Raw genomic sequence first — 20,881 nt, forward strand, 5'->3', positions numbered from 1 at the left:
AAGGGGTTGAGGCTGGACGCCAAACGCCGGCCGCAACCCGGAGGCAGAAGCGCCACAGCCCCCTGCCACAGAAGCGAAAATAATGCTGTAGGCAGAGGGCAGCACTACCCGCACCGCCTGGCGGGAGCGCAGCGTAGCGTGGCCCAGCAAAACAGGCCTGTGCCCCTTCCCCTCTGTCTGCCATAACCTCCCTGCCACGGCCACCCCGAGCCGCCTGCGCCTGCGCCGGGACAGGGGGCGCTGCGCGCATGCGCCTGTCAGCGGCTGCCGGGCGGCTGTGGGCGGGGTGAGGTGGGCGGCGAGGGCCGGGCCTTGCCGGGCCAGACCGAGCCGGACGCGGCGGGCGGGGTGATAAGAGTGTGTGCGGGCTCCCCTTCCGCCTTGTTGCAGCTGGGCGGCCGTGGTCGGGCCCGTGTGTGAGGTGGCTGTGGCACATCTGTCAGTGTTCGGCTGTGTAACTCTCCTCGACGCGGAGCGTCGCCCTTCCACTCGGGCCCGGCGCGGCGATGGGTTCCCGGGCATCCACACTGCTGCGGGACGAAGAGATAGAGGAGATCAAGAAGGAGACGGGCTGTGAGTGCAGGGACGTGAGACTGGGCTGGGAGGCGGGCTGGGAAGCACTGTGCGGGGCCGGGAGACTGGAGCTGGGCAGTGCCATCTTCCTCCAGCTGGGGAGGTGTCTGGGCCGGCCGCTCCCCCTTCTGTCCCCGGGCGGCTGCGCGCCGAGCTGTGCCCTTCCTGGTGGGGAGGGTTCCAGCGCGACCACTGCCATGCCCACTGGGCAGTGCCTGGTCGCAGCTGGCCCTGAGCCGGGACCCCACTGACCCCCGACGACCCGAGGCGGACGTGGTTTGTAGGCCGGCGGAAACCGAGGAGACACCTTTTGGTTCGCCTCCCCCTTGCTGCCTTTCGCGGCGCAGGAGGGGCCCTGGGGGGGATGGCGCCCGCAGCCTGGGGCTGGCAGAAACCCGCGGCCAACGCATTTACTTTCGTACTCTGCCGGTCTCCTGACAGCAGCCGCTGGCCGTAGCTGAGGTGCGCCTTGGGCTGGCCTGAGCGCTGCAGGGGCCGGTGTTTGCTTGGCGCACTAGAAAGGAAAAACTGTCCGCATCTGGCTGTACAACGGTTGTGGGGGCAAACCTTGTGTAGCGGCCATTGCTGTGGTTTAAGGAGGTGAAGATCGGCTGTACAACATCTGAGAGAGCCGAGCAGGACAGGGAAGTAAGCAGTGTTGCATTTGGTCAGAGATAACTGTCTGGATTTTGAGGAGTTGTCTGTCTTTAGTTTTGGACCTTGAGTTTCTCTCCAGCAGCTGTTTTTAGCCAGAATAAAATCTATCATTGTATAGCAGTTTCTTTTCTAAGTGTTGTTTGTTTCATAGGTTATTGCTAAAGTCACCCTAAGGGTATCGAGAATAAATGCTGAGTGGTGTCTAAAATACAAAGGTGGTAACGTCATAACATCTGGAATTTGAGTATGATTAACTAAAAAAAATTCCTGCACAAGTCAGCAATTGGGAGAGCATTATTCAAGCTGGACTGTAGCATATCCTTCATTTACCTTACAGTATTTGGTTGAGTTGTTCTTCATAAAGTGTCTTACAAAAGGTAAAATTCCTTTCTGAGAATTCTAGCAAGTATTGAGTGACAGTAGGAGGATGCCCTGCTGAGTGGAGAGAGGAGATGATAACATAGGTATCGCTTTGCTGAGTGGCTACAGAGAGGGGGTGAAAGAAGGCTCAGATAGTTCTGGCTAGCATATCGAGCAGCTGAGTAAGTTAACATAGTTTCCATGATCCTTTTTCCATCTGTCAGGGGAACCTTCTACAGGAAGGCTGTGATAAACAAGAATATCAGAGTCTGCTTGTCCAGCAAGAACTTACTGTGGTTTTGTTTTGCTTTGTCTTGAAACACAAAGGTCATCGAGTAAAGCGAGCCTAGTACAAAGATGCTTTAAAAACCAAACCACAAACCTGGAATGTTCTTCCAAAAGATTTTACTTTTTCACTTGTGCCAATATTTGATTTATTGTTAGTAGTGCTTTGTTATTCCTAGACTCTTACTTGCATGATAGTTAAATACTGTTGAGCTGGCTATGTGGGCTTTCTAAGCAATAAGAAGACTTGGCTCTAGTTAGCCATTAAATGCTTTTCTGTATCTTCTAAGTGGGTAGCTTAAGGTTGTGATCTCCATGATTAAGCTTTGTGGCCTGAGCTTGGCTAATTTTTCCTGTAGTTTTACTATTAAACACTGTTTACTAATTTTTTTACTATTAAATTTTGTAACCACTCTGTTAAACATTGCTAATCTGACTCAGACTTGTTTGTGAATCATCACAGTTTGTCTTGTTGACGTTATCATTTTTTGTTTAATTTCCCCCTCTGACCCAGTATGTCACCGCAGTCCACGGCTGTGATTTTCCTCTGCCTTTAATACAGCTCTGGGCAGACAGAAAAAGCCACCAATCTCTCAGCACTCTTACACACTTCATATGGGTGCAAATATTTAAAACAGTTACAAGTTGGGAACCTCTCCTCCCCCCAGGTTTATCTGGGACAAAGTTTGCAGGTAGAATGCCAAGTTAGTGTTACTGGCTAGAGTATCCTGTGGTTTGCTAGAAACTTGATGCTACTAAGGAGTTTGAGAAAGGAACTTCGCAGTCATGAAACAGTTTGGCAGTACTGCGTGTTTGTATTGTACTGATGTTCTGGTGAGTGTTCCTGAGGGTTCTTTTTTTGGCCTCCTTCCTGTGAAACTTGACTTTTGAAATGCTAAGAACACTTAACCAATTTTATTGACTTAAATTGTAGAATTATACAACTTTTCTGATGATCTCTTGTATAGCACAAGACTGAATAGCTACTGACAATCACATAAGTGATCAACAATGTTCTTCAGCTGAGCAGATGAAAACGGTATCTTTTAGGGGACTTGAACCATACCTTTCAGAAGCAATACAATGATAATTTCTTGAATGAAATCTAGCTTTGGATTGAAGTTCTTTATTATTTTTTATATGGTGGTGGAAAACACTTACTATGCTAAATTTAGAAACATCTGCAAAGGTATTACTTCCAAGAACTTGAACTTCTGAAATCACTTAAACCTCTAATTAGTGACAGAAGGTCTCGTTTGGGTTCTCAGTAACAGATGCTAAACCTGAAGTTGACAGTCCTAAATCTTAAATGTTATGTGGAAATTGATTGCTTCACCTATAAGCATCTTGAAATTTGAGTTCGAATAAACCTTCAGGTAGTCCTGGCTGCTTTTGTATTTCAGTAACAACTGTAAGAAACAGATAAGAGATCCAAAATATTACTTGTCTGTCATAAGATTTTTTGGAAAGCCATTGGAATGTACTTCAAGGTACTTTGTCCACACTTTTTGGTCCTGCTTTTAAGGAGTCTGTTGAAGGATTAGTAATGTTCATATCAGAGCTTAGGAAAAAATATTTAAATGGTAACAGGTGGTAGATTTCTGACCAGTGTTTTATATATTTTCCTAAATCTATAAATATTGTAAGCTTGAGTTTATGCTAACATTTTAGACAAGTGTTTCAGAATGTTGTAATTGCAAAACTTTCTCATGATTTAACAGCAGCAAAATGGGGAGTGCACCTCTTGTTCTAGAGGTCTTGACTTAAATTTTTAGAAGGACCTTAGTGGGATAGCAGTATAGGTAAAATAATGTTTCAGCTACCTTTAAGACTTAACCTTTGGTTTTTTGTTTTTTTTGAAAGCAGTTTCTAGTTCTCATATGGTCAACAGGGAGTGTCAAAATCTTTATTTTACATGAGACAGCTCTGAAGAGTCTCTAGTGATGCATCTTTCATGAGGGTTGAGAGCCAAAGAGGAAATGATGGAAAAGTACAATGGTGGACCCAAATCATACTGCTTTCTCATACAGCTATGATAAGCTTTGTGTGTAGCTGCCAACTCGGTATCACATGTTAACTGCGGTGGAGATGTCTCAAAAATGGAATTTTGAAACAGTAGCTGAGTAAAATGCTCATCACCATCTTTGTTTCCATGGAGGAGTGGGAGTACAGGGCTTCTTATCAGATGCAAATCCAGGCTATTCTTTTTTTGTATTTTTCATCACCAGTTGTTGTTAGTGCATATCATATCTAAAACGCTAAATAAGAAATGCAGAAACTCAGAGCCTCTGAAGTAGTGATGCCTGCTTTCTATGTGTATGTTGCTTAACTTGGAATTGAGCAAGCTGCCTAGCCAGATTGTAGAGAAGTTGCCTTAGGTGGAACTGAGCAAATTGCCCAACCCTTTGCAAAGAATGGAAGTTACCAAGGAGACAAGGAAAAGGAGGGGGAAAAATCCTAACAGAAACACGACCAGTTGCTTTGCTGGCAAGTCACCCTAAAGAAGGGAACAGCTGAACCAAAACAAATAGCCTGAAGAAAGAACTAAACAAACAAATAAAAAAAGGAAATAATTGGGTAAATGCTGTGCAATCTGTTCCCAAATAAGTTTAGCAAGGAACAAGAGCATGGTACATACTGTAGTGAATGTCTTTAAAACAATTGGATCTGAAAGTGACACAAAGTTCTTGTAGAGAATCACTTCTTTGTTGAATAAACAGCACAATTCATTTCAGTCTTATTTCATGTACTTATTAACCTCATCTGAAGGGGCTTTGAAAAGCAAAGATCTTTGCAGAAGAGGTCTTTGGCATCATGAATAATGCAAACATTTTCAGTGCAGGCTGTGTCCAGGTTATTTTTAGCTGTAAAGGAATTAAGGGAAATCACAGAATCCGTGAAATGGTGAATCAGTTTTTTCTTTCTTTTTAATTGCCATTTACTGGAGCAGATAACCAAAGGATATTGGAGGCAAAAAATATAAATGGATAGAAGGCTTTTTGAAGTTTTTTGAAGAAGAGGCTTTTTGATTATTAAGATGCAATTTACAGCTCATGAAGTCCCTAAACTGCTGATTGCTATGTGCTTCCAAAGTAAGTCGTTTTGTATAGTGTGTTATTTTTCAACACAGCTGCTGACAACAGAGAAGCAAAATGTAATGAGGCCTGTTACTATGAGGGATTGATGACAGGCTAATTTGTGTTTCTTCTCTTTTTTTTCCTTCAGTCTCCCACAGTCAAATCACTCGTTTGTACAGTCGCTTCACCAGCCTAGACAAAGGAGAAAATGGCACTCTGAGGTAGGTATCATCAATAAATCAGCTGTCCTTGCACAGCTGCACATCTGCCATGGTGATTTGCTATAGCAGGATGCCTATATCTCTTCCTGATGTGGTGAATCGGGCTCTTATAACAGAATCTTTCATATCTGCTGTCTACATGATATTCAAGTTTGTTCTCTTTTATGAAAGATCAAGAGAAATCTGTTCAACCGAGATGCTCTAAATACCAATCGTCTTTAGTTCTGAAGGCCTGTAGCAGCTAATGCAAGAAGGGTCAGATTTGGTGTCTGGGGTCTTAAACTAAGTGTTCAGAAGTGTAAAACCACAATTTCAGATTACTACTTACCTTTACTTTTACGTTGGTTTCAGTAATTACTATAAGAATGATTCATTCTGGCTTTCATAACAAAAAGATAATTTCTGGGTTTGGGAGCACAGGCTCTTAATTGTTTCTGATACCCAGTGTCTTTTAACAGTACTTTAATCTGCAAGCACTTTAACAAGAGATGCAAAGTTAAGAACAGGAAACATCCATGTCTATTAGTAAGCTGTCATAAAAAGAGAGTTGGAACCAAGTCACTGAGAAAACAAATACACATTTTATTATTTAAAGTAGTAGTGCAGGATTTTCCAAGGCCTTTAAAGTGTTCATCTTCTGTCTACAATTTGCAAACCTGAGATGATGAGGCTTAAATTTTACATGCAAACCACTTTTTTAACTTTGGACTGAGTCTGTTTGGAAAAATATTTTCAACCGAAAGGTAAATTCTAATGGGATGCTTGCCTGATAAAATGTCTCTGCCTCTGGTCTTTGTTCTCTGGCTTTCCCCACTCTGGTTATTGTGTGTTGGTATTGGTTTGCTTTTTATTTGCTGAACTAATTATGAATGCTGATTATATTAAATAGCCGCTTAGTCTTCCCTTTTGATGCTGCCTACAGATTACACTAATAGTAGGGAAACATGACAAATCAGAGCTGTCCATGATTGCACAAGGGCTGCAATTTAGCAACCAGCATAGTAGGTCTAAGAACAAGCTTCCACTGAAAGTCTGTTGCTTTTCTGTGATGCTGGCACCAAGGCTTATCTTGAAACTAACCTACAGCTTTGAAAACTTGCCAACCAAAACAACAAAATGAATCCAGTTGGTTTTCAGGGGCATTTTGTTTCCCATTCACCATACAGCCTCATATATGCCAGGGGGCACAGGGAATCTGGAGAGAATGCAGTAAAGAGTAGGAAGTGGAAAGATACCTTATTGTGTAGTATATGAGATCTGGCTGGATTAGAGTTAATTTTCTTTCATGGCAACTCTGTGCCAGTCAGAGACAATAAACACAGATTCAAAGATCACCTGAGGTTTTGTATATCATCTTTCAGAACGTGGTTGTAGCATGCACTGTAAACCTATAAAAGCTACACCTACCTATAAACCAACCTAACATCACCACTGCTTTAAAGCTGCCAAGTTGTAAGGCACGCAGTCTTTGGCAGTACTGCTGCCTTAATGCTGCTTCCTTTCCTGAAGGAAATACGCAGTTGCTTCTGGTTCCACAAACTGCTGGCTTCTCTGTTAACATTTCAGTAATCACTTATGGAGTTGTACTCTAAACAGGGCTACTGAGTGATTTTTGTGATGAAAGACTCCTGCCTCTTTGGATTTGTGTAGATATTTTTATGCTGACTGACTCCAGTGATTTGGACTGTGCCTGTGCTGTAAATATCTGGACTTGCATAGCTGAAGGGATTACAAAGTGGATTGTGGGTGTGGAAACAATTGTCTTGGGATAGGCAGGAACTTCTTAAGCCCACTTGGTCACTGAAGCCAGTCTATCAATCATATAAATTGTAGCATTGGCTAACTGGCAATTGTGACGTAGAGATCATCTGACTCGGACGTGGAGAAGGCTGTAGATGCAATCTACCTGGACTTCAGCAAGGCCTTTGACACTGTCTGCCATAGCAAACTCCTGGCCAAGCTGGTAGCCCTTGGCTTGGACAAGGGGCACTCTGTGCTGGGTTAAGAGCCTGCTGGATGGCCAGGCTCAGAGAGTGGTGGTGAATGGTGCCACATCCAGTTGCAGCCAGTCACTAGTGGTGTGCCCCAGGGATCAGTGCTGGGCCCAGTCCTGTTTAATATCTTTACTGATGATCTGGATGAGGGGATTGAGTCCAGCATCAGTGAGTCTGCAGACAGCACCAAGCTGGGAGTGTGTGTCGATCTGTTAGAGGGCAGGAGGGCTCTGCAGAGGGACCTGGACAGGCTGGACAGATGGTTGCAGTCCAGTGCCATGAATTTTAACAAATTGAACTGATGGGTTCTGAACTTCGGCCACAACCACCCCATGCAGTGCTACAGGCTGGGGACAGAGTGTCTGGAGAGCAGCCAGGCAGAGATGGACCTAGGGGGACTGGTTGACAGCCAACTCAACATAAGCTAGCAGTGTGCCCAGGTGGCCAAGAAGGCCAATGGCATTCTGGCCTGTATCAGGAATAGTGTGGCCAGCAGGACCAGGGAGGTCATTCTGCCTCTGTGTTTGGCACTAGTTAGCCCACACCTTGAGTACTGTGTCCAGTTCTGGGCTCCTCAAGAAAGATGTTGAGGTGCTTGAACGTGTCCAGAGAATGGCAACAAGGCTGGTGAGGGGGCTAGAACACAGTCCTATGAGGAGAGGCTGAAGGAGCTGTGGGTGTTTAGCCTGGAGAAGAGGAGGCTTAGGGGAGACCTCATTGCTGTCTACAACTACCTGAAAGGAGGCTGTAACCAGGTGGGGATTGGTCTCCTCTCTCAGACAACCAGTGACAGAATAAGAGGGCGCAGCCTGAAACCGTGCCAGGGCAGGTTTAGGCTGGACTTTAGGAAGAAATTCTTGGCATTGGAATGGGCTGCCTGGGGAGGTGGTGGAGTCACCATCCCTAGAGGTGTTTAAAAGGAGACTGGATGAGGCACTTTGGTGCCATGGTTTAGTTAATTAGAAGGGTTGGGTGATAGGTTGGATGAATCCTAGGGGTCATTTCCAACCTGGTTGATTCTGTGATGGTTTTGCATGTGGTTTTCATCTTCACTGATGAATAAAGATGATGGCTGCTAGTCTAGCATAACTTGAACCACAGTCTTTCTTAACTTTGCCCTCTAACTGTAAATTTACCTTTGAGTCCATAAAGTTTGTATAAACTTCAAAGTGTATTCAGTTTATGTAAGAGTAAATAATTGCATATGCAACAAATATCCGTTGCACAATGCTTAGTTTCAAAGTATTACACATAAGGAGGAGTTTGACTTTTGTTGTTGTTGTTAAATACATGGTACCTGGGGAAGGAAGTGAAGTTGGAAAATCCCAGCAACAGTGCAAACTGTGATCCATTAACTTACACTCTTGGTCTCTAGGCTTAGCCTGCTTCCAAATGTGGCTGACTTAAAGTAGCACAGAAGTTTTGAAACCTGCCGTAACACCCACAGTAGTGTTGAAACCATTAAATTTAAGTAATTGAAAACTAATTCCAGGGCAGAGGAGGAAAAAAGAGTAAGAACTACAGCTTGGATGGTCATACATGTTGGTTTCTGAAATACTGATCAAAGAACTTGCTATTTTGATACAAGCAAGGTGAAGCCATCACTTGCTTTCTAGAAGGGATGGCTTCTGTTTGCTTCCTGTGAGCAAGAATGATTCTGTAAGGATGACTTACACCTTTGACTTACCAATCGGACATGACAAGAGTCACTCACGTGACTGCAAAGAAGTGCCAGGCAGTTCTTTATGGCATGAAATAAACCTTTAAATGTGTGCCACTCTTCTGAGAAAGGGGAAAACCTGTGTTGTCCTTATCTGTGTATTAAAAATGGGCAAGGTAAAGAACACTTTGTACAGAAGATCTGGTAGATGATGATTAATCCTGGTGGTTAGAAAAGACAGTTCATTACGAAAACATAACTGAGATGTTTTCCTAGCTAGATGTTTCTCTCCAGTGTACCTGTGTGCAGTGTCAAGGTACTTTGCAGTTTTATAAATGTCTCAAGACAAAAATCTCAAATGCCTTGGTTTAGCTTTCCCTCCCCTAAATAACTACATCTGTGGTTACCTATTAACTCTTAAAATCTTGAAGTGTATGAAAATGGTATTTTTTCCCTTTAGCTTCACTTTTTCTAGATGAGTAAGCTCTCTCCGACTTGCACCACCTAAATTAAACTGGATTGTAAAATCCAGGACAAAGCTTCAAAAAATCTTAAGTCACCTTTGATTTCTATATCATGACATACTGAGTTGCCAAAACAAAAGGCTGACACCCTTGAATGTCCATAGCATGTAAATTGTGAAATCTGAAATGTTCATTCTGCCTATACCCTAACTATAGGGCAGAGGAAACCAGTGTTTAAGTTTTCTTCTTTACATTCTGATTTCCAAGATGAGGAAATTGAAGCATGTGACTGAAATGTACACCACACAGAGTGCATCTGCTGCAAAATAGATCCACTATAAAGTAGCTCTAGACAGACACTACAGAACAAATACTTCTCTAAACTGCTGCTTTTGAGTGGAGTTTCTGCTGTGCTGTGGGCATGTCGGCTTAAGCACTTCAGAAGTACTTTTTACTGTGCTGGTATGGCCTGGTGAGTGTGAAAGAAGGAAGGGCAAGTACTCTGAAAGCCGGTAAGTGAGGAGAATAGACACACTGAGCTTTCTGTGCATATCATGCTCATAAAAGCTATTCACAAGACAGTACCTCCTGGAGAAATTCAGAAAGCCTCTGGAGGAAGGCTAGCAAGAGCTAGCTGGGCCATCTTGTTCATCTTTGTCAATGAACAGAGTCATTTCAGCCTGGGAAGGTGTTAGGCTTGTTCTTATTATGCTTTGAATTTTTGCATTAATGTAAGACAGAAACGTAGAATGAACATGGAATTCTTTACCTTTGCTTAAGAAAATGAAAATTTGTTTTTTAAAGCTTTATCTGAAACCAAAACAGGCAGGATATAACATTGAGCTGGAGAATGATAGGGTGCTAGGAAAGTTGATACTTCCACTCTTGACCATCCCCTCCACACTCCTTTGCTCCTCTAAACAGCACATTTATTTCTAGCATACTTCTTGGCCTAATGCTTATAAACCAATTACTCTTGATAGTTAACAGACTTCTAAATTTTGTGTAGAGCATGTGTAAGGATGAAGTTAAGTGAAATGACTGACAGGGTTATGAACTGTTCTGATAGGTGAGATACAGACACCAAAAGGCTTGATGAATGACAAAGCTGCTGCTGGCAAGGGAAGGGAGCAGTGAAACCTCTTCAGTACTAACCTACTGAATCTATTTGATTATCTTGTATGATACACCTTGCTTTTAATTCCCTTTTTCAAGTACTTTCCTGTTACCTGTATGCTCTGGACATTTTCCTTATTCTCTGCTGCTTCTCTTTCACATAAAATTTATTTTCTCTCCATTGTTGTATTTTCCCTCAGCTCTAGGTAGTCTTGCCCTTCTCATCCCTCTTGAGGGAACAGTACTGTGTTACTATCTAGAAGTTTAAAAAAAGGATGAACAGACAGAAATAATGGAAGGAAAAAAGGGTCTAGCAGGTTTGTTATCCTTTGGGGTAGGGCAGAATTGCCTTTATAATAGTGATCTGCTGTGTGCCTTGGGGGATATACTAGTGCTTAGAAATACCTTGCTTAGAATCAACAAATTCCTTACTGCAAGGTGTGTCCAAGTGTGAATTCACTGACTATACATTAAATGGTTGGCCTGCCTAATGACAGCAGGCAGTTAAAGGCTGCTTTGCACGTTACATTTAAGCAAGGATTTAATAGAAGCCAGGTTCCTGGAAAGATCTGTTAGAAGAGCCTTGTTGCTGTGGCACAGGAAGGCAGAAGTAAAGGGCATCATATTTCCTGTAAGATCCAGCCTCAGCTAGGTGAAGTGGGGAATAACTTGCATCATGCATTCATTTACTTCTTTTATGGCTGCTGCAGCTATTTCAATTATAACACTCACTCAGTAATGTGCTCTTAATAAGCAAAATGGTCTGCTGCAATCCTGATAATGACAGGACAAGAGGATTTGAAACCTGGGGAGTTATTTGTGGTTAATTGTTAATCTCCTGTTAGAAAGCAGAAAAACTGGAAGCTGAAATGACAAGTGTAAATTGAGGCTCAGTGTTAAGAAGCAGTGATATGCAAGTAAGTTCTGAAGTATTAAGGTTTTGCTCTAAATAGAAGACAGGGCTTTTGCTGCTTTTAGCTTGTAAATGGTAGCATTGACACTCAAGTCCTGTTGTTAAAATTTTGTTACTAGGACATGGGTTTTCCACATCGCTGCTTCTCTTGCCTGAATCACTAATGCATACTTTGCCCTTCAGCTATAGCTTAAAATGCAGCAGTCCTGAAGGGTCTGGTAACAAGTTGATCATGTTGTACAGATGTTAATGTGGCCTGTTAATTCAAACCTGGTCAGAGCAGAAGCTTGCTGGGGTAGCTTAAAAACATGGTCAGGTCATTCTAGCAGAAGGTCAAAGAGTTTAACCATGTTGTAGCAGATGCATCATAATTGGGATTCTAACAGTGCTATGGTGTGCCTGGGTGTGGGGAGTTCTTTAGAATGCATTTAGAACCAGAACGTCTTGCTTCTCTGCTTTTTCTAGATTAGATTAGTAATAAGATTAGGTAGTTCCTTCTTTCCTCTGCCCTTAAAATCACAGTATTCTAGGAGGCCAGCATACTTAATCTCAGAATCTTTGCTTTACTCTGCTCAGTTCCTGGTGTAATGATGTCGTGGATCAAACCCTGTTGCTGGTTCATTTGGTGAGTGTAGCTTTCAAAAGCAGCAAACACTTAATGACCAAGTTTGAGACTTTGACCTAAGCTTCAAAATCAGCAGGCCCATGGGTGCGTGACTTGAAGGGAGCTGCTGATATTTCTGGAGACTGGGCATCCAGACAGAATTGACTGATTGATTTTGTAATATTTTTTTTTTTACAGCCTTACCCTATTGCTGCTATCTTTGCAATTTAAAACCTTGTGATGGTGGAGTACATCTTGTACTAACTCATAAATTGCTGTGATCAGTTGTTGGGGTGTGTGTGTGTGTGTGAGTGAGAGAGGGAGAAACTCAAAGGCCAAACCAGTCCTGGGGACCAAAGTATTCATTCACCCAGACTATCTCACTCTCCTATCCTTGATGTTCTTTTAGGTTGGAAATAAAGAATAATTCCAAACACAATTCTAATAACAGAGTGAACCCAACGTTCGTGTCACACTGAGCTAAAGCATGTGTGCATCCGTACAGGTCGTGATGTCTGTCAGAGGAATGTGGTATTGTCTTAGAACCTGGAACGGGATACTTTGGAAAAAACATGCCAACCCAAATGATTCACTAACAAAATAATTACTGTTAAGAGTTCACTTCCTTTTTAAAGCCATTTTCCTTCCAACCCATTTCAGAAGCTTTCCTTTCCTTAAGCTGCAAACCGGCTGTCATTGTTACAGGAAGGTTTCGAGCACAGTGAGAAGTGCTGTTAACATACTAAATGAACACTGCTAACATAATACAACCTTGACATTGTCTTTTGCTTCTTTTTGTGCCATTAGTCATAGAAAATGTGATTTAAAGACTTGCAGTTGGAAAAGCCACCAATTGTCTTGCTGCAGAAATAAGAGTCCAACAGATCATTTACTGTGAATTCATTCTAAGCAACTTTTTCTCTGACTTCAACTTTATGCAGACTTGTGCTCTTGTTTTACTTAGCCGTGAAGACTTCCAGCGGATTCCAGAGCTTGCTATCAACCCACTGGGAGACAGAATTATCAATGCTTTCTTTCCAGAAGGGTGAGTTCTTAAAGACTGAACTTGTAGGCAGGCACAACATTTAGTTCCTCAGAAGTTTTAATAGGAGTGAAACAGTGATAAATGAAGCACAGAATTTGAATATTCAAACTAAATGACTTTGAATTGTCATGAAATGTGGGTGGGTACAATTGTTCCCTCAGCATATTTTCACTGTCATGAGAAATACTTCACAACCTTCAAGTGCTTTGTCCTTTATTCACTGACAAACTTTGGCTTCATGTCACAATTTTCTACTCTTACTATTATGTTACTGAACACTTCCAAAGTCCCTGCATGCCCTTGATTGCCTGTAGTTCTTAAAGCAAACTTGTAGCAGCACTATTTTATGCTGAATAGCATTGCAATTAACTAACTTAATCTTGTTTTTCACCTTTTACCCTCTAAGTCTACCTTTTAATTAGATGAGCTTTTTGTGTTTGTTTCTCATTGTTGGTCACATTTAAGACATAGCTTATGGCACTTCTAATATAAATCCAAAGAGATGACCTGATTTGTAGTACTGTTTCTCTTCATTAGAACTGTCTAGGTTGTTCTGTGGAATCCACTGCTGTTCTTGGACTTATTTATACTGCTGATTGAGGATCAGTGTCTAATCCAGTATCATCTGATACCAGGCATGGTTTCCTGAGTAGGAAGCAGGAGCCTTTACATAGCTGGTTCCCACAAAATCTTGATAAAAGACGTATTTGTTAGGGAACTGCCCCACAAGCAGGAGGCAAGGGTGACAGCAAAGCTGGCAGGGACAATGTACTCACTGACAAAGGGCACAGCACCTGAAGAAACCTAGAGCAGGTCCAGTGACTGTTGTCACATCAGCCAGCAGTCCAGTTGTTGCCAGACAACTTGACAGTAGTGAAGCTAGTTAGAGGTCAGTCCAGGGAATCAGGGTCTAGATCAGCAAGAAGCCTTGGCAGACTCAGGTGTAGCTGCAGGATGGCTTAGGTAAGGTCAAAGGGAGGAGGGCTTGAACTTAAATAGAGCTTGAAGGCAAGGAGAAGGGAGCCCTTAAAGTTCTTCACAGCTTCCTTTATAACCCATCATACTTCACAACAGCGTGATCCCACATTGCAACTGCACTAGGCTGCATAGGCAGCCAAACCCTGGGGAGGAAGGAGTGGAAGAATCTGCATGATATTAATAGTTTAGACATTATATTCATACCCTTTACCAAAATAAAGAACCCATGTAAGCTGTGCTAAAACTGACCTGCTGAAATGCTCCTGCAGAGAGGACCAGGTGAATTTCCGTGGGTTCATGAGGACACTGGCGCACTTCCGACCCATAGAAGACAACGAAAAGAGCAAAGACCAGAACGGACCAGAACCACTGAACAGCCGAAGTAACAAGCTGCACTGTAAGAAATGTGAACCTTCCAGTAGAAGCAATTGGTTTTCTTTTTTTTCTGAGAAGGCAATGAAAGGGCTTTGGGTGTTCTGTGGAGTCATAGAATCAAAGAATGTCAGAGGCTGGAAACACAAATGAGGTCACCCTTTAGTCTCCTCCTCTCCAAGCTGAAAAGCCCCATCTCCCTCAGTCTCCTCATATGAGACTCTCTCAAGCAGCTCCTTGTCCTTCCTGAACTGGGGGGCCCAGAACTGGACACAGTACTCCAGATGAGACCTCACCAGGGCAGAGTACAGAAGGAATGATATCCTCTTATATCTGATTTATTTAATTTATAGTTAACTTGTAAACTTACCTGTTCAGAATGTCCACAATCAACCCATTCATGTACTGGAATCTGGTGGAATTGGTTGAATCTTGAACGATATGCTGTTTTTTCCAGACATCTCATAACAGAAGTGTTTCAAAGTGGTTTGCTTCCAAAGCTATTTCAGACTTAGAAATTTTCATTTCATATATGAATGTTGTTCTTTTCTGCTCCTTCCTCCAGTCTTTCGTATAAGATAGTGCTTTTTTCTCACCTTCGACTGAGTACTTTCTTGTGTATTTGGACATCTGCCTACAGGATATGAGCAGAATGCTCTTGCTTGCTAATCAAAGTTGGCAACAGTCCTTACAGCACTTAAAATTTCTGTCATATCTCATCCTGAGCCTAGGAGAATGATTGGTAATGTAAAAATGGCTGTCTCTGAAGTTAAAGGATTGAATCTATCTTAAGAGTAATTATTCTTCCATGGCTTGAGGCTTTGGAGAAATACCTCTACAAGCAGAGTGCTTCCGAGCAAGAGTATACCGAGTGCTTAAGTAAGGGGTCTTTTTTTCCACTTCTTGGCAATAATATTATTCCTGTATGTGGTAATAACACTTTATAGAACTGAACATTAACATTCTAAATTACCATAAAATTAAGGTAATTATCATAAAATAATTTATGACTACTTAGTGTTGATTTTTTTTATTTTTTTTTTAGGTAAATGTGTTGTTATAAAGAAAAGTAATGGCACTTCAATTAAACGACTCCTTCTTTTCTTTCCCTTCCTGTAGTTGCTTTTCGGTTATATGATCTAGATAAAGATGACAAGATTTCCAGGGATGAGCTTCTTCAGGTAAATAGCACAAGGCTGCTTTGAATGACTCCATGACCTACTCTGTGACCTCACACCCATTTAGAATAAAGAGGGGGAGTTCAAGTCTTCTCAAAAGAACTCGTGAAGGAATTTGGTGGCTAATTGCTTATCTCTGGTTTAAAGCTTTAGATATGGGATGAGACTTTAATCTCCTTTGGTAGCCTAGGCTGCTCTATCAGACTGGGAATGATCAAGTCACCTTTAAAACCAGTGTTAGGCTAAGCAGGTTCTGCTGGAAATGACACCGAAATATGCAACAAATACATTAAGCCTTTTAAGAACTACCTTCTGCAGCTTTCAAACGTGCTTTTAACAGGGCTTCACAGGGACAGTCCTTGATGTGGATTAGATTGTTTGCCTGATCCTCTCTGCATCCCATAAAACTTCCTGAAATTGCAGCCAAGGTAATCAGAGTTCATCAGTGCTGTATATATATGAAACTAGGCTTGAGCTTGGTGTAATTATATATTACTAATCCTGGGAAGCAGACATGGCAATTTGTGGTTCCTGATGTAGGACAAGGATTTCCTTTTGACTGGAAGTGCCCTCTGCTATCTGCACAGAAAATGCTTTCACCAACTGTAGAATACCAGCAGTTGCTGTTCGACCATATGCGTTTCCAGGATCCCCCTAGGCAGCTATCTCTGACAGCAGGTACTCAGTTAGATGTAGTGTCTTTTTGTCATGGTTTGAGTCTGGCTGGCAGCCAAACACCACACAGCTGCTCACTCATCCTGCCCCGGGGGGTTGGGGGGGGGGCAGTTATGAAAGAGGTAGAGGTAAGGAGACTTGTAGGTTGAGATAAAAACAATATAATGATGGAAATAAGATAATAATGATAATTGCAGTAATAACAATAAAATAAGCAAATGAGTAGTAAATGCCCAGTCTGTTCCTAGCTAGCGATCCTGGAGCAGAGAAAAATCCTGAAACTGCAGTTCTGGAAGCTCCCAGCTTCCCCTCGTCTATATTCTGAGCATGATGTATGATATGGAATATCCCATTGGCCAGTTGCAGTTTGTTGCTCTGACTGTGCTCAGTCCCAGCTTCTGGTGCACCTGCACACTGCACCCTGGCAAGACATGGGAACTTGAAAAGTCCTTGATTCCTAGCAACAACTGAAAACATAAATGTATTATCAACATTCTTCTCATACCAATTCCTATCCTGAATCCAAAACACAGTGCTACTCTAGCAACTAAGAATAAAAATTAGCTCTATCCCAGCCAAAATGAGGCCAGTGCTTTTTGGGGGAGGAACAAAACAGCAGACAACAGCATTGGAACAAAACACATTCATTCCTAATTCTAAAAGCTTTCTCCTGCTTTTACCTCTTTGTGCCACCTGATGAAAAAGCAGGATTCTGTGTCAAAGGTGGCTACAAAAGGAAACTGTCCTTCCTGAAAGCTTTGATATACAAAGGACAAATGGAAGTCTGCCTGACTTCCATGGAAATCTTCCAGAGTTGTTCTTGTATGATGTTATTTTGACGGTATACATAAGAAAACCAGCACTAAGATTGCTTCTGTTCCTGTGTTACTTTTGTATTTAGAAACCAATTATCTGGGGACTTCTGTATGTTGCAGGTATTACGGATGATGGTTGGTGTAAACATTTCAGATGAGCAGCTGGGTAGCATTGCTGACAGGACAATCCAGGAAGCTGACCAAGATGGAGACAGTGCCATCTCCTTTGCAGAGTTTGTGAAGGTTGGTAAAGTAGATTTTTAATGACTCAATGAAACTGCTCAGTAATGGGCAAGTCATTCAGACTTCATGGAAGCAGAGAGGAGGTCACTTAAATAGTCTTGCCTGCATTTGGGCAAAGCAAGCCTTCTGCTAGCTCCTCCCTTCTTTATCAGAACTGTTTTTTTTTAATGCTGTCAGTGTATTAATAAATTAGTCCATATGTTTCTTTATAGTCTTGTGTAAGGTACAGCACTGAAAATTAATATACTGCAGAATTTTTGCTTCTTTTGCAACCTTTTTTTCCTATACTCATAGCCTGACTGACATGGATACAGGAGAGTGATTCTACTATATTCTGTGCTGATCAGTTTTCAGTTGTAGTCAGCAACACAGGTACTATCAGAATTGAACTTCCTAACTCCTTTGAATTACATCTTTTGTTAGTCAGAAATAGGTAATAGTAAGGATTCATTATAGAGTCCATGGAGAAAATTGTGCTACAGCAGAACAATTTCAACCGCCCTATGGAATGGTATTGGCAAGGGAAACCAGACTGGATCTTGGAAGTGGACAAAGAAAGGACAAGAAGCAACAGAAACAAGTTGTAACATGGGAAATCCTGGTTAGCTGTAAGGAAAACTCTTAACCGAGAAGATGATTATAGTTGCTGAAGATGTAGAACCTCCTTCCTTGGAGATATTTAAAACGTAGCTAGACAAGGAAGGCCCTGAGCAACCTGATCTGAAAAAGCAGGCCCAGGTAGGAGTTGAGTGAGTTGAACTGAAAGACCTTCAGAGGTCTCTTCAAACTTAATTTGCTCATATCTTTGAACACTGAAGCTTAGAGCAGATCGATGTCTTTGTGCCTCAGTCCTAACAGTAGTTGCCACCCCAGTTTTATCTGTGTTAGTACTGCCATGATCTTGATTTTTAGCTCTTTAATGACTGCTCATGCCACTTCCTTTACTCTCTTTTCCCTTCTGTTTCCTGCCCATGCACTCCCACACAATCTAATTTTGGAAATGCAAGACTTGCTGGGCTGTTGGCAAACTGAAATTGCGTTAGTTCCATTTGGGTTGACAGCCTTCTTTGAGCTTTAATGGATGAAGTTTCTCTCCTTGGAAGGACCTTAGTCCAGAAGAAAAAATAGCAGCCTTTAGATGAAAGACTGGCCTGCCAAATTGAAGACATCCCATGTTTCTGTACATTTCCTCTATTCTACAGTAAGAAAGCTTGTAGGAGAGAAGTATGTACAGTAACTTAAGAGGCTGTTTCTGAATTTTGTTGCAGGTTTTGGAGAAGGTGGATGTAGAGCAGAAAATGAGCATTCGATTTCTTCACTGATGGATGGAGAACCTATTCTTTTCTACCCCTACTACATAACGAATAGAACTTCATTTTCTCTATAGCACCTTCCCCCAGAGCATTGCTACTGGTGAATAATACATCTCCAACCTCTCCGTGATTTGTTCTACCAATGTGAACATTCCCTGTGCACCAGGAACAAAGGGAAATGGCTGCTCTGCAACTTAGAAAGGAGCATTTTAAAAGAAAAAGATAATATTTTCCGTCCATTTTTTTACCCTCTCTCCCTTGTCTCTTTCTGCACTACTGTTTCAGCCAAAATGTCTCTTCTTACATACTTCCGTGTCATCTACAAACTGATTCTTCTGAGCTCTGAATCTGAGAATGGGAAAACAGGAACACCACAGAAGTGCCCTCTGAAACACTTTGGAGACAAGCATCTACTTAAACACTAGGTGCAGCGATAATGAATCACTTTTGCTTCCAGTAGTAACACCACATGACAGCTGCCTTTTTTGTCCTCATTTGGCTCTTTACATGCAGATTTTATTTCTTCACTGCTTCCAAATCTGCCTTCTACTTGAGGACTTCTCCATTTCTACGGCTTCATTGTACAACTAGCACTGAGTGCATTGATGATAATCTAGAGTACTTCAATGTACTGTGAATAGATTTTATTCATTGTGGGATGAATTCACAGGGACAGTAGATTCTCATCTGTGGTGGAGATAGGCTGTGGTATCCTCAAAAGGAATAGGAATTCTGCACTAAGTAATTTTAACTGTTCCAGTAGCAAATGCAGGAACTCAGCTTGTTCCTTTGAGTAGTTTGTGGGCTTCATAGGTAGTGGACCATCAAGTGCCCTCTCCAGGTTGCTTTGCTCTAGGATCTCTCCTCATCAGGATGGTTTTCCTCTGAAAGGATAAACTTGTTTACCAGTGTACATAATGCAAGAAAACCAGTCAAGCCAAAATCTGGATTTGTAGTTCTGTCACTGCCCCCAGTGCCATGAAACAGAGTACTGACTCTTTTTTTTTTTTTTTTTTTAATTAATCCTAGTGATGTGGATAATCACCAATTATTTAAATTTTCCAGCATGGAAGTCCTGGTCTTTTAGGTTTGTGTTGAGAGTGGTAGCTGTATTTATGAGATTTGTGGCATAAAAATGTAATTGGGGGAAATACGTATTTATCCTTAATATTTCAGAATATATTTCTACACAAAGCTCTCTGCAACTGTAAGATGATTAATATAATGCTGATAAATTAAAGGGAGAAAAATTTATGAAAGATTCAGTAGTAATATAATTTTCTGTGGCTAGATTGGTAAACTCATCTAGCTCAGATGGAGCATCCTGTAGCCTGGGAGTTTTTTGTCCAATAAAACCAAAAAGCCTTGGGAGCTTCTTTATTGAAGAATCAGTGTTATAACTGCTTCTGTGTCATGTGTTAACATTTCTATAAATACTTACCAGTCTCAGGCTACTCTCAAATGTCCATTTCCTTGTTTTTTACTTCTCAGTTTCTTTAATCCTAACTTGAACATGCAAGTCTCTGAAGGATTTTCCATTTGTTTTCACTTTGCAATTCCTTAATTTAAATGTTGCACTTGACTGTTTTGCAGAGTGCAACACAGCTCCAGAAAGAAATACAAATTAAAAGCCTTTACTCTGTATGAGAAAACCATTGCTGTTTTTTTTTAACGACAGTGTAATGTAAAATAGGAATGTAACAATAGTAACAGATTGAGGGGGGAAAAAAACAGAGCTGTTTGCAGGCTTTGTGATTTGCTTTAAAGTAGGTATTGCTCTCTTCCAGCTATGTAGTTGTAACCTACAGTTGTGCCTTATTGTCCCAGTGAGACTGGATATTGTATTTATCAATCCATAAATAAACCTTCCATGATATAAAGACCCCCAAAACACAAACCAAATCCCCGGAAGTATTATTGTATGGTTTTGGCTATTCTCTAGTGACTGGAAAAGTTAAATATCAGTAGAAGGATGCTAGCAGGCCTTGAAGATCAATTTCTTATAATTGAGCTTGTTTCTAGAGTATTAACAGTCCTTTATTCTGCAGCACATGAGACTCAGAGGATAACACACACTCCTAATACTGCACTTTGCCCATAGCAACATGAGCTTTACACCTCTTTGTTGTTCCATGCCTGGCTTCTTTTTTGCCCCTGTTCCCCTAGTGTTGGACGTTTTTCAAACTGAAGAGTATAGCATGCCAGAGTTTGTTTGTGACATCTGTCCTTGTAAGCCCCGGCTTTAGCCATCAGGTATTTTTACGTGCTAAGGTGAACACAAATACTCCAATAGGTGCACTGTTTTAAAAAAAGCCTACATTCAAACCAAAGATCAGCA

The 20,881-nt window shown here is 41.7% G+C and overlaps 1 protein-coding gene across 1 annotated transcript; it reads left to right on the forward strand.

Moving 5' to 3' along the window:
- Positions 1-284: 284 nt before the first annotated feature.
- CHP1 (calcineurin like EF-hand protein 1) lies at positions 285-20,445 on the forward strand. The gene is made up of 7 exons (XM_064145871.1): positions 285-573; positions 5,101-5,173; positions 12,889-12,969; positions 14,217-14,344; positions 15,439-15,500; positions 17,108-17,230; positions 18,499-20,445. The coding sequence occupies exons 1-7, from the start codon at positions 507-509 to the stop codon at positions 18,550-18,552; spliced, it is 588 nt and encodes a 195-aa protein (XP_064001941.1). The 5' UTR covers positions 285-506; the 3' UTR covers positions 18,553-20,445.
- Positions 20,446-20,881: the final 436 nt, after the last annotated feature.

This window comes from Pogoniulus pusillus, chromosome 1, assembly GCF_015220805.1.
Source record: "Pogoniulus pusillus isolate bPogPus1 chromosome 1, bPogPus1.pri, whole genome shotgun sequence".
NCBI classification, from domain to species: Eukaryota; Metazoa; Chordata; class Aves; order Piciformes; family Lybiidae; genus Pogoniulus; species Pogoniulus pusillus.

What these genes read in the sequence shown, in the direction of transcription:
- CHP1 (XM_064145871.1), top strand. Translation starts at nt 507, where the DNA reads ATGGGTTCCCGGGCATCCACACTGCTGCGGGACGAAGAGATAGAGGAG. An exon ending in GATCAAGAAGGAGACGGGCT is followed by an intron (nt 574 to 5,100) that starts GTGAGTGCAGGG and finishes TTTTTCCTTCAG; the next exon opens with TCTCCCACAGTCAAATCACT. An exon ending in CCAGGGATGAGCTTCTTCAG is followed by an intron (nt 15,501 to 17,107) that starts GTAAATAGCACA and finishes TGTATGTTGCAG; the next exon opens with GTATTACGGATGATGGTTGG.